At 37.1% G+C, this 13190-nt stretch overlaps 1 protein-coding gene across 1 annotated transcript in view; it reads left to right on the forward strand.

Annotated features, from left to right (window-relative positions):
* nt5c2b (5'-nucleotidase, cytosolic IIb) overlaps positions 1-13190 on the forward strand; it is a 47790-nt gene that overhangs the window by 2394 nt on the left and 32206 nt on the right. The window contains exons 2-3 of the mRNA XM_017712165.2: positions 399-528; positions 9019-9092. Of these exons, the coding sequence (XP_017567654.1) occupies positions 428-528; positions 9019-9092 (175 nt within the window). The 5' untranslated portion in view covers positions 399-427. The remainder of the gene's footprint in view (positions 1-398; positions 529-9018; positions 9093-13190) is intronic.

A 13190-nucleotide genomic window follows, 5' to 3' on the forward strand; every position in this document is an offset into this window, starting at 1 on the left:
CCTTGACAACAGATGCAGTTAAGACGAGGCCAGGCTTGTTTAGCACTTCAAGGCCCCACACTTTCCACTGCAATTATTTAGATAAAGACGTCAGTCAGTGTCTGTTCATTCCTCCTTTGTGCAGTAATTTAATCTAGTTCAAAGATGGCCCACAGCTGAGAGGTGAGATTAATGGTTGATCTTCTGAAGCCTGTTACTTCAAAGTGATTTTATTGAGTTTGCGCTTATGCTAATGTTCTTGTGGTTCAGTTCCCCTCTCAACAGTAATAAGGAAAGGAGGAAGAGATCCTCCTTTATAGTCACTGCCCCCTTCAAGAGCTGAATATGAACCTAAAGCTAAACTAGAAGTCACTGAAGCTTGGTATTCATAATATCAATCTTTTTTTTTACCCCTCCAGATTGAATTTTTAGGTTGAGGGATTTGAAAATGACTACATCATGGAGCGACCGACTTCAGGATTATGCAGACCTCCCAGCAAACATGGACGGGTTGGCTATGAAGAAATACAGACGCGAGGCATATCATAGGTATGAAAGGGTTGAAAAAGTAACTTTTTATGAAGCCTTTTAAAAACGGAATCAGTCAAATTCTTAAAAATCTTGAAAATTAAGTTTCTAGAGATATCATCATACCATTTATTTCTTTTCTGATGCTGAAATCTTCAGTATTGGTCAATACTGATACCTGGTTTTAGATTGGTGGCATTTTAATGGTTGTAATTGACTGTCACAATTATTACATAATTACCTGGTTGGTGTTATTTAAAATGATTGCAGCTATTTGAGCTGACCGAAATTATTTTCCACAGTTGTTAGCTTTCACAATCTATGTTTACGTTGCAACGAATAGAACGTGAATTGGGTTTGTTTTTTATCCATTGGGTTGATGAAAGTACATGTGAAGAAGTAATAACACCCCGTGAAAAGTTTAGACTTCTTCAGCATATTTGGAGATACAGACATCATTTTAGCAGTTTTCATAGATAAAGGTGATATAATTTATGTAAGTGACATCTAGAATTCCCATTTTATTCATCCTATATATATTTTTGAAATAAACAGTAATGCAATTTTCTTGAGTGGAAAAAGGTAAGTACACGATTAAGTATATCACTACTTCAAACATGTCCAAATGAAACCAGGTGCTAGTGATCAGAACTCTGTTAGAGAATATCCTGGAAGAACTTGTCTTATTTAAACCTCAGTTTTCTTGTCTGGTTAGCTCTTTGTTATTTGAGTGAGTGTATCGTCATGCCTAGCTCAAATGAGCTTTCTGAGGCCTTCAGAAAGGACTAATGCTAGATAGTGCCAGAAGAGCTTACTAGTAGAGAACAGTCAAGATAGCTAATCAGCCTATTTTGGTACACAATTTACATATAATGAACAGAAAAAGATTAATCACGGTTATTGTTAATCACAGTTATATAGTTGGTCATTAACTGTCAGCTTTAATTGCATTACTGTGACAGACCAATTTTGTAAAAGGTTCTTGGCCTGTATATGTGGTTCCAGGAAAACCTTCAATTGGTATGTAGAACTTTTGTTTTACGTGGTGGTTCTTTAAACTTCTAAAAAGTTCTTTACATTAGCACATCTCATTTGTACCAGTGATTCTTTAAAGACCCATCCATGGAAAGGTGATTTTAGGAAACATTTGTTCCTGTATGGCATTATTCCAAATAACTTTTTATTTTACTTTGTTGGGCAGTGAATGGGTGCTGCACTGGGCAAAGTATACTGCTACATGGTGTTATTATATGGGCAACGCTTGATAGATGATTTGGTCTTTGCTACCTGAAGCCAACAGCCTAGGACATCTTGCCTCAGTAGCAATAATAATTAAGGTTAAAATCCAAGTGTCTATTAATGGAAGATTAACCTTGCGTATAACATCTAATCTTTTTAATCTTTGCTGTGATGCTGTATTTCAACAGAAAATTAGTGTGGAAAGCTGTAAGAAATCCCATGGCATCAAACTTGGCAGCAGTAATAATTCACTAGCAGTACAGAATCAAGGACACTCCCAAAAAAGACATCATAGCTACTATTCCAGTGATAAAAGTATAATTTGGAAGCATTTCAATAGATTGTTGTTTGAGATAAGTTGGGCATTGCCCCACCTTGTACTACTATCTATTTCACGTCCAAGAAAGTGCAGGTTTATCTCTGAGATGAATCAGTAAACCTGCCCCTATAATTCCAACTACTGTGCCAACATTTGTGTTGCAGCATCTGTAAATAGTACTTTATGATGCATTGAAAGTTTAATGCATTTTTGGTGCTACAGTGTTGTAAACTAACCAGTGTTATACTGTTTCAGTTCTTAAAGGGACTCTAGCCAAAATGAAACTGTAACTGTCACAGCCTTTTTGTCACCTTTACAGCAATGCCATAGTAGTCAGTAAATCAATATTTCCTGGTTTAAAGACAAGAAAAGCCCCATTGGCTGATATACCTTGGAGGTGGAAGTAAGAGGTGGAAATTTTGGAAGTCTAGAAATGCTTTGGATTGGATACTTGGAAGTAGGCTTGATTTTTTTTTTCCCACAAGCTGGCTGAATATATTCTTTAATTGAAAAAGAAAGTTTGACAACTAACTGAAGGCAATGCTGTGTCACAAACTATAGGTTCTAGATCAGTGGCTAGAACTTATGGGTTGTCATAGGAATTAAGGAATTCCAAATGACTGTGAGTGATATATTTTTCAATAAAAAAAAATCCCTTTTATTTTGTAATTCCCTTTTTAATAATAGGATAACACTTCACTCAAAAATAAAGGTTTCCAAATAGATATTGGCCTGGATGTACAGTACTAAGAAAGCGTTTAATGGTTATAGTAAATAGTAGCTTTACAGTAAATGGAGGTTCTTTACCATTTTATCAAGGTTTTTTCACATGCACACGTCACGTACAAAACTAATTCCTGGAAGAAGAGTCCATGGAAAGGTTCTTTTGGGAACTAATATAATAATATTCTATGGCATTGTCCCACATAATTCTTTTTGGCTAATTGTACCAATGGGAGAAATAGTCACTGTCTTTATAATTTCACATACGCAGGCATTTCTTAGTAAATTATTTTCTTTGTGTGCTGTACCCTCTTTTTGCCTTATTGACTAGTGTATGTATCATAACAAAATAATAAGAAACTCTTTTAAAGATGGTCGCTGAGTGTGTAATGCTCTCTGTTTTCAACATCTCTTAGCGTTTTAAAAGTGATGTGTGAACGTCTAGCTCATGGGTTGGCAACATGCAGCTCCGGAGCCGCATGTGACTCTCTTACTGCCTGGTCCCTCGGCAGAATTAGATTTTTAAGTTAAAATAAAATATTCCTCCTTTGCAGAAAAATAAAGCTCTGCTGGTCATTCAAATAAATGGTCTTAAACGCTGGAGTTGATGTATGACTGCTAATTCACCAACTTTTAACCCTGAAGATTGGCACCCAGACTGCTGGTCACCATAGCAACGCTAGCTAGTAATTCATCAAAAGGCAAAAAGAAAGATTTAACACCAAATCAAATGATTTGAAGATGAATTGACTTATTTGCATTTGCAAGCTCTCCAGCTGGCTTCCTGATACGTTTAATATGCAACCAGAAACTGTCAAACACTAAAGAGTCGCGAAGCTGAAGTCGCTCCTCATTTACCAGCTTCTTGTTCGAATTGTCCCGTTCCACCTTAAATGGTGCAGCAGTTACATTCTGGCACCTCAGGTACTGTTTAAGATGGATCAGGAAAATTCAAACAAGAAGTGCCTTGAAAAAGAGGCTTAAATGCAGTTCATTTCAAGTTAACTGTATTTTCATCAGTTTTGATTTCCTTTCCATTGACACACTCAATCTCCTTCCTTTCGACATGCTGAGTCATAAATGTAAGCTATCCGCTTCTTGGCTGTAGAAATGACTGAGTGCTGTTTTAGCAGCACATTGACTTGTAAATTGACATTTCAAAGCTAAAATAGACACTAAAGATGTCTAATTATAGGACAACCCCTCTAGCCACACTGGCTAAATAGTAGAGTGGAAAGAAGTCCTGGCAGAACACGTGGCTTGTGCAGAGTTAAACCCTGGGGACTCATGCAAATTTTTAACCCCATTGAAGAGGAGTAGAGAGAAAAATCTAAAAAAAAAAAAAAGTGTAGGGAATTTGCTGCGATCTTATAGGTATTATGTAATCCCCATTAGAAGAGACCGCTGCTGCTGCTATGCTTACTGTACATCTGGCAGCCACATGGCGCCATCAGAGGTGTCCGTGACATTCATTCAACAGAGCAAGGTTCCTGTTTGACTGAAAGGTTTTCAAACTTAAAGGTTTGCCAGTATTTGAGTGTATTGGTGGGCAATGTGCAAAAATACAATATCACAATAATAGGAAGACGTTGTCATGATACTCTGTATGATTAGCATTTTCAGTTTGGATTGTCTTGGTTTTCATGATTATAGTGTAAAAGCAAAAATGGAAATGTTTCACCATAGATATGATAACCGTAGACTTCTTTTAAAAACTCTGTTGTTCTTTATAAGATCGAAAATGTAAATTAAATAAATAATTTATTAACCCATTCTTTTTAATGGGTTTGATATCGCGGTATATTATTAAAACTGGTAATTGTTCCGATACATAGGCTGATATTTCTTTTCTGTTGTTTGATAAGTTGGAACAGACCCAATTCATCAGCAAATGTATTGCACTGCTCACTAGAGTTTGTGGCAAGAATAGTATAGGGAGATTCACTAGAAAGAGGCCCTGTATATCCTGTAGTAACTTCCGTTAGGGTGGAGCAATCTGAACCAAAAAAATACACCACATACCTTGACGTATGTGTAATCGATTGCATTGCTTGCGATGCTGGAAATAATCTCCGTTTTCTGCCAGACATATGAAGGGGTACGGGGGTGTGCACCCGGAAGTTTCGAATGGAGGTTAAACGTTGTGACGGCTGTCTGGCACTTATCAAAACACTCTGATGCAGGGGCAACCCTGCTTGTTCAAGCTCCATATACGTTAATATATAACGTTGTTTCGTTTAGATTGCTTCATCCTAGCAAGAGTTATTACTGAATTTTTGGGCCTCTTTTCAGTAAATCTCTTTGTAGAAACATATTGGTTGTATGTACATTACATTTATAATGAGCAAGCATGTGTCAGTACCAAAAACCAGTCAAGTGTTGTTTTGAAAAAGCAAATATTTGTTCAGACTTTACATTGAGAACCCTGTCATTGTGGTGACTATGGTGGTCCCACCTGCTAAGCTGGTTCACCCTGATGTCACCCAAGTTATTTCTTTAGGTACTGTACAATGATGTAATGATAGCCTCTAGCTGGCTTAACACCGCCATTTATTTAAGACCTTATTTAGTATTGTGATATTAGCAAGATTTAGCCACTGAAACAGCATTGTTTACACAAGATGGACCAGCTCAGCAGGGGGAACTCACACCGTCCCACTGCCACATTAGCTGTTACAGTTATAATGGTTAACAAGTTATGACAAAATCTGATCTGTCTCATTATTTCTGTGTCAAACAAAACAGGTTTATTAAATGAGAACATGTAAACAAATCTCTAAGACAGGTAGTCGCTCGGGCCACAGGCTCTGCGATTATAGTGGCTGAAATGGGAATTGTTGTGGTCAGGGCACAGGGCAATAGGCAGTGTGTACCACAGGCACATCAAAAACTGTGAGTACAAATATTTTTCAAATTCTCTACACATACACCCAGTTAAAACCACAGTATGCTCAGAAAGGCTTACTATCATATCATCATGCCATCCAGCTTGTTCAAATGGCTTGACTCATAGGGTTAATTACAATGTAGTTAATTACAGCATTTAATGTAGGTACATAGCTATTAGTCTTGCTAAATGCTAAATGACGGCCTCCTTTTTCCGTGCGATAATGACAGCGTGCTAAAACGTGAGCATTGTGCAGGGAGACCTCTTGCCATACTGTTCATTTGATTTGTGGTCCAAAGGTGACCCTGTTATCTGGTATGTGTTACGCTATACCCTGCCCTTGAGTCAACCCTGTGGAACCTAATGGTGCAATACAGTAACGGGTCAAATTCATCAACCGTTCAAGCTTAACAGATTGTGAGGGCTGAAAGTACATAGATAGTACTAGACCCACATCTCAGTAATCACTTGATAATTACAGGTGATGCACTTGTACACTAAAAGTAGTCAGTTGTGAAATTTAGGAACTAAAGTGTCAAAGATTTATTCATCTATAAGCACTTGTTGATGCATTTGTTTATCAGCCAGACACTGCCTGTGGGGCTCTGTTGTCTGAGTCACTATACAGCCCAGTTCTTCCAGCCCTGTTTGATTGTTCTAGATGTCTTTGAGGGGAAGCAAACAACCCCCAACTCAACAACAGACCTCACAACAGAGAATGTCACAGAACCGCCACAATCATTTTTGCAACAAGTGAGAAACTGAATGGCAAGGAAGCAAAGAGAGCGGGGCATTGTTGTCAGGCCATAGGGTTAACGGTGTGGACAGGTAGTTTGGATTTACAGTCTTGCTGTAGAAGTGGCATCCGCAACCAGAATGCGTCGTATGTGTCCTACCTGCCAGAGTGAACCATGGGAGATGGTCCAGGACTGTGCCGCTACAAGGTAGGGTTGAATTAAAATAGCTTAGCAGTCACAATAGAACTGGTTTGGGTGCTGTTTGTTTGTTGCTAGTGAAAGCAAATTGTACTTTTCTGTTCCTGTTGTTGTTGCTCTTCATTTAATGGTGGATCTGCTTTATGAATTCATTTTTTATGTCAAACAGTAGTCAACAGTTTTGTGGAACACCTTCTGACACCACTGTGGCTTATTTGCAATTCAAAATTTAAAGTTTGTTTAATGGAAGCCTATTTTCCAGTGGGGATACCACAAACTGCTCCCACTAAAGACCAAATTCAGTGCACTGTTTCCCATAATTATAGCAGTTTAGTTAATGGTTGAACTGTTTTTTTGGTCATTCAGTGCACCGTTTCCCATAATTATAGCAGTTTAGTTAATGGTTGAACTGTTTTTTGGTCATGTTTAGCTGCATTTTTTGAGGTGTTGGTAACTAGCCAGTGCATTTGTGGGATGTGAAAGCAAATTGTACTTTTGTTTTTCTGTCATTGCTGTTCATTTAATGGTTGATCTATTTTATGAACTAGTAGTAATTTTGGTTTTACTGCTAGTAACCAGTAGTTGTATGTAATGTCTTCTGATACCATTAAGGCCACAGTCACAGGATAAAACTGGTAAACCATATTTTTTCTTTTTCCAAGTGGGAATGGCACAAGTCCTATTAAATACCAAGTTGAGTGTACATAATTTTTTTGCTGTTTTTTATGAATTAGTGGTAACTGTTTCTTATATCCAAGAGTAGTTACCAGTTTTAAGACTTACCTATGTCACTCCTGTGCACATCAAAAAATACCAATGGGTATGTTAACCAGGTTCAGATTTTTTGTCAGTTTTGTCAGTCAAGGCCAACTAAGGACAAGATCCCAATGAAGTGAACTTTTATTTTTCCATAGTTGTTACTGTCTGTTTTTGGTGAACAGTTTTAAGTGTTAACAGTAGTCTGACACATTTATGTAACATGTTCTGATGCTCCTGTGGCTTATTTGCAATTCAAAATATTAAAATTTGTTCAGAAGTCAGTCAGATTCAGATTCATTGTTCCAGTGAAGATGTCGCAAGTCGTACTAAATAACAAATTAAGTGTACATTTTTACCATAATAGCTGTTCCTTCTGAATTTATGAATTAGCTAGTAGTTACATTTTTTGCAGCTAACAATTTTGTCCTGTTTTACCGAATGTCCTTCACCTCTATGATTTACTTGCAGATCAGAATGTTAAAATTAGTTCAGTAGTAGGGCAGATTTTGATTGATTGTTTTCAATAGCCCAAGGGCTGCAAAAAGAGTAGATTCAAATTGAGTTCTTTTGTTTTCTCATTGTTATGGGAATAATATGGTTGGTCTGTATTGCAACCTATTTGTAACTTGTGGGGGTTTTTTTGTTTGTTTCTTTTTGCATCACCAGTTTTGTTTTACCATTGATACTACTGAGAATTGAGAGAATTGAGAATTGCAAGTGCCACTGAAAGCAAAAAAGATTGAATTGTACTTTTGTTTCCCCATAACTGTTCCTCTTTATTTAATGATACATTTATTTTATGAATAAGTAGACACTGATTCTTATGTCTAGAAGTTGTTACAAGTTATGAGTCAAGGCATACTGAGCACAAGATCCAAAGAAAGTGTTCTTTTATTATTATTGTTTTTCATAATTCCTGTCAGTGAACACAAGCTCGCCATCACCTCTGAAAAATGGCCTCAAACTTTAATGTTTCCACCTCTGTGTTTTACAGAACTCTCAGTGCAGTTTGTGTTGTGCCAAACGTGTTTTACAATGAAAAAACTTAAAGGTTCAAAGTAACATTCATATATCTCATTTGTATAAATCCAGAGAGCCTTTTATGGTGTCTTTTTTTTTTTAGTAGGCCAGATTTTGATTTATTTTTGTTAGAGGGGAAGGGAGCATAAGGCCTACTAAAGACCCAATCCATCAAAGAGAGCTCAGGATCAAGTGCATGTTCTTGACACGGCACCGCAGATCAATCTCAGCTTGCAGACCCTGTCACGCTGGGGTTTTATTTATTACAAAAAAGTAGCTGCATGGAGAGAATTAATCTGGGAATGTTTTTTTAGAGGAACGGATGATGTGCTTTATTGAGCATTTAGGTCAGAAACATCAAAGACACAGGATTGATCAGGAAATTGTGGGAAAAGGTTTATCTCCCAACATGTGGAGATCTTTTCATCCCAGCAGTGTTTGTGTTAGTAAAGAATATTTATTTAATACTGTGTCTCTAGTCCTGGATGATGAAGTAAAAATACGCATAGAATCTGTGCGATGGCCTAGATGATGTTATCTTTCAGAAACCTTGTCATATGTGAAATATTACCACTGTATTTTTCGGTAAATAGCATAAGATAAGCCCCTGTTCTCTGCTTCCTTTTCAGAGTGTTTGTGAACAGAAGTTTGGCTATGGAGAAGATCAAATGCTTTGGTTTTGACATGGATTACACTTTAGCAGGTAAGGCAGTGAGTCCCCTCACTTCTAAAACATTTAATTTCAAGAAGTGCAAATTCAATACTTCATTAACTAATTCACTACCATTTGTGCACTAGCACTTTGTGCACACACTCGGACCACAGAACATTGCAGCTCTGAAATTTCTGAATGGTCCTGAGATAAGACAACATCCATGGATCAAAAGCAGGCAGCAACACATACTCAGAATCTGAGGGTAAACATACATTAGAGTTCCAGGGTATTTTTAGATGTTCCTCATTGGGTTCCGGAATTTGGAAAATGTCAGCTAGTGCGCTTTCTTTAACCCTTCCACTTCACAACTAGTCTAAAAAGGAGTTATTAAAGGTTCTTTAATGAAAGAAATGTTTTATATGTATTTATGTGTGTGATTAAATCTAATTATGCATAACGTGATAAATGTGTAATTTTTTTTTTAGAATTAGTGCTCTGAAGTTTTCCGACTTTCACCCTTTAAACTTGTACTAGTCAAGGCTGAAACCCAGCTGCATGCATGCTGTATGTTGTAATGATAGAACCCACAATTGTAGCCCTCCCATACAAAAACAGCTTTTAAATAGCTTTTAAAGCAGTACTGAAGACAGCACCTTCAGTAGACTACACAGGACAGTGCCTGCAGGAGATGTATGGATAAATTATTAGTAGTTAGTAGTAGTAGTAGTAGTAGTAGTAGTAGTAGTAGTAGTAGTAGTAGTAGTAGTACTGATGTCTTGTTATCTCCATAACTAAGAACCTGTTATATGTATTTTTTCAAAGAATGTTTTATAAATGCTTCCATTATAGCACCTGAAAGAGCTGTTGTTAGTCATGTTGTTTTTTTTTTTGTTTGTTTTTTTTAGGCATGCATAATAGTTAGATTTTTTTTTTTTCAAGCTAATACTACATCCCTGTTTCCAAAAAAGTCAGGACGCTGTGCAAAGTGTAGATAAAAATAGGAAGCAATGATATGCACAAAGTGTAAACACTATTTAATTGAAAATAATACAAATACAACATATGAGATGTTGAAAATCTTATTGTTTTTTGAAAACTACATGCCCATTTTGAATTTGATGCCTGTAGCCTGTATGTATCATTTAGTATTAATGGTGCCTTCACAAATGTACCAGTCACCCAAACCGCGTGCACTAATGCTCCCCCATTCCATCACGGTGCTGAATTTTGAACTGTGTGCTGATAACAAGCTGAGTGGTCTTTAGCCTGGAGGACACGGTGTCCATGATTTCCAGAAAGAGTTTCAAATATTGAATCGTTGGACCACAAGACACTTTTCCACTTCACCTCAGTCCATCTTAAAAGAGTTTGAGTCCATAGAAAAGGCAGTGGTATTTCTGGATCCTGTTTATATGTGGTTTCTTCTTTGAATGGGAGAGTTTTAACTTGCATTAGTGGATGCAACAATGAAGTGTGTTCACAGGCAGGGGTTTGCAATAGTGTTTCCGAGCAGTGCTGTCTGAGTGCCCGAACATCATGGTCAGCCAATATTGTCTCTTTTTGGCCTTGTCCCTTGCATACAGACATTTCTCTGGGTTCTCTGAATCATTTAATGATATGATGTACAGTTCTTTGCTATTTTACGTTAAGAAATTCTTATTCTTAAATTGTTCACCCACTATTTAGTAAACTCCTCCCCATCTTCTGAAAGACTAAGCCTCTCTGATATACCCATTATGCACATTATTGCCACCAGGTGTTTTTTTTTTTTTTTTTTTTCTTTCTTGTTTTTTTAAACATTCCTTCACGCCTTTTGTTGATTTGTCTCATTTTTTCAAATGTGTTGCTGGCATCAGATTCAAAATGGACAAATGCTTTTTTAAAAAAGAATATCATTTTTCATTTTCAACATTTGATGTTTTGTCTTTATACTATTTTCAGTGAAATATAGGGTTTAAATGATTTTCATTAAATAATACTGTACTGTCGAAGACCATAATCTTTAGGATATGCTGGGCTACTTTGCGTAAATATCTACATTTTATTGCATTTATATCCCTACTACATGTTACATTTTTCTGTGATGCTTGTCCAGGTGGGTCTAGTCCCAGTTTCTATATTTCATGCAGTTCTTGCCACCATTGTAGTCACCTGAAATTTAAGTACATGTTCAGTATCTCCTAAAATAAAAATGTGTAGTTTGGTCAGTATACACTCATGTTCAGTACACAACAACTAAGGGTTGAAAAAAATAATAAAAGCAATAGAGGAAAGCATAAAAATGGAAATATGGAAGTGACACAGTTATTGGCACCCCTTTGATGAATTCTTTTCAGAGTAGATTAGATTAGACTTGCCTGTGTCAACTTAGAAATTAGAATGAATTGAATGAGGGCTCATTTGACTTGAATTAACCAACGAATGTTGGTTTTAATGCTTAAAAAGGCCACTTTACCTTCCCTGATCCCTTTTCACAAAGCTATCTGAGAGCATCAGCAGTGCTAATATCGCCAAGCACAGGAGTGATAAAGGCCATCTACCATAATACGCCACATACTAAACCAAGAAGAGCTTCATGGGTGAAGGCCAAGGAAGACTCCATTGCTGAAAGAAAGACTTAAGAAGGCATGACTGATCTTTTGAAAATGTACCTGAACAAACCACAGTTCTTTTGGGCACATGTTTTGTGAACAGACCAAACAAAAATAGAGCTCTTTGGCAGTGCAGACCAGCAATTATGCTTGCAGTCAAACATGGTGGTGGATGCGTAATGTTGTGGGGCTGCTTTGCTCCCTCAGGTACCGAATGCCTCAACCGAATTGAAGAAATAATGAGACTGAAAGATAATTGGGACATTTCAGAGCGAAATGTGGGGCTTAAATCCCAGAGAGCCCATAAAATTTGAAAACCTAGGTTCAAATTCTAGTGTTTTGAAGGGCCAACTTCATCAGCAAATTAGCCTTATTTATTGCCTCATTTATTTATGTCCTTTGGGTCAACAAGGAACTCGATACCGAGAACTGTTTGGTTTTTAGGGTGCAGCATTTTAACATGGACCAGATGCATTGGGTTTCTAATGTCCCCTTGCTTTCTGTACCACATCTCAGTGACTCAGCTTCTAGCGGTGGCTAGCCACTAAATCCAGACTGCTCGCTTTAGGAAAGTGGATCAGCTCCTGTGACACACCACAGCTCATGGCCCTCTGAAGGCGACGGGGTTAGTGCTGTCCACAGGCTGATTCCATTGCATGCTCGAGTTAGATTCTGCTGGCGCTCAGCTGTCAACATCCACAACTTTATTGCTGCCCGTAACCAAGTACTAATGTTTATAAGACCGAGGAATATCAAGTTGTCCTGCACTGTTATCAAGTTCCAACCACAAACCTCGCCAAACCAGATCACTGCCTCTGATGTTCTAAAGTAACTAAGGGTTTTAGCTGTAGTGCTTATTTACAGATGTCTCTAATAGCCTTAATTCTAATAACTCTGTTTCTCTTAATGCTTGAAGAATTTGACTGGTGACTAAAGCTATCATCTTTGAGACACAGGAGACATTCAAGCTCCACTCTTCAGATCAGAAAAAATCTGCAGGTGTTTCTGTCCATGCGTCCATGGTGATAAGACAACTCACCACTGTGCCTGAAAGGATGTGTAGCTGTCAAAATTTTGTTCAATAAAATAGAAAAAAGAAGAAAATGGAGTCAAACAAAAAAGCTGCTAGTGTTATCAGAACATTGAACTGACCACCCCAGAATCCAGAATATATAACCAACTACTAAGACTGAAGTTTAGAGGTGTGAAAAAATATCTCTGCAAAATTCTTTGAAAAATTGAAAGCAAGTGTCTTGAAAAGAATGGAAGCTGTAATAAAGGTAAAAAGGTGACACACTAAAAAATTACTGAAAAAAATCGGTTGTTTTTGAGCTTTTGCTTCTTTGTAATTATCCGTTATCTGTATTTTGACTCAAAAAAAAAGAACAACTTTGGGTTGAAGGGCCAATACAGATTATTGGTAATCAGAGATACAAGCAGTATTTGGGACTGATATTCATTTACCATAAATTTGATGTTTGCAGTATGTAGCTCTTACTCACAATTTACATTAAATGAATATAAGAACATTTTTTAAAAAAATTAAATGCTTTGA

Source organism: Pygocentrus nattereri, chromosome 12, assembly GCF_015220715.1.
Source record: "Pygocentrus nattereri isolate fPygNat1 chromosome 12, fPygNat1.pri, whole genome shotgun sequence".
NCBI lineage: Eukaryota > Metazoa > Chordata > Actinopteri > Characiformes > Serrasalmidae > Pygocentrus > Pygocentrus nattereri.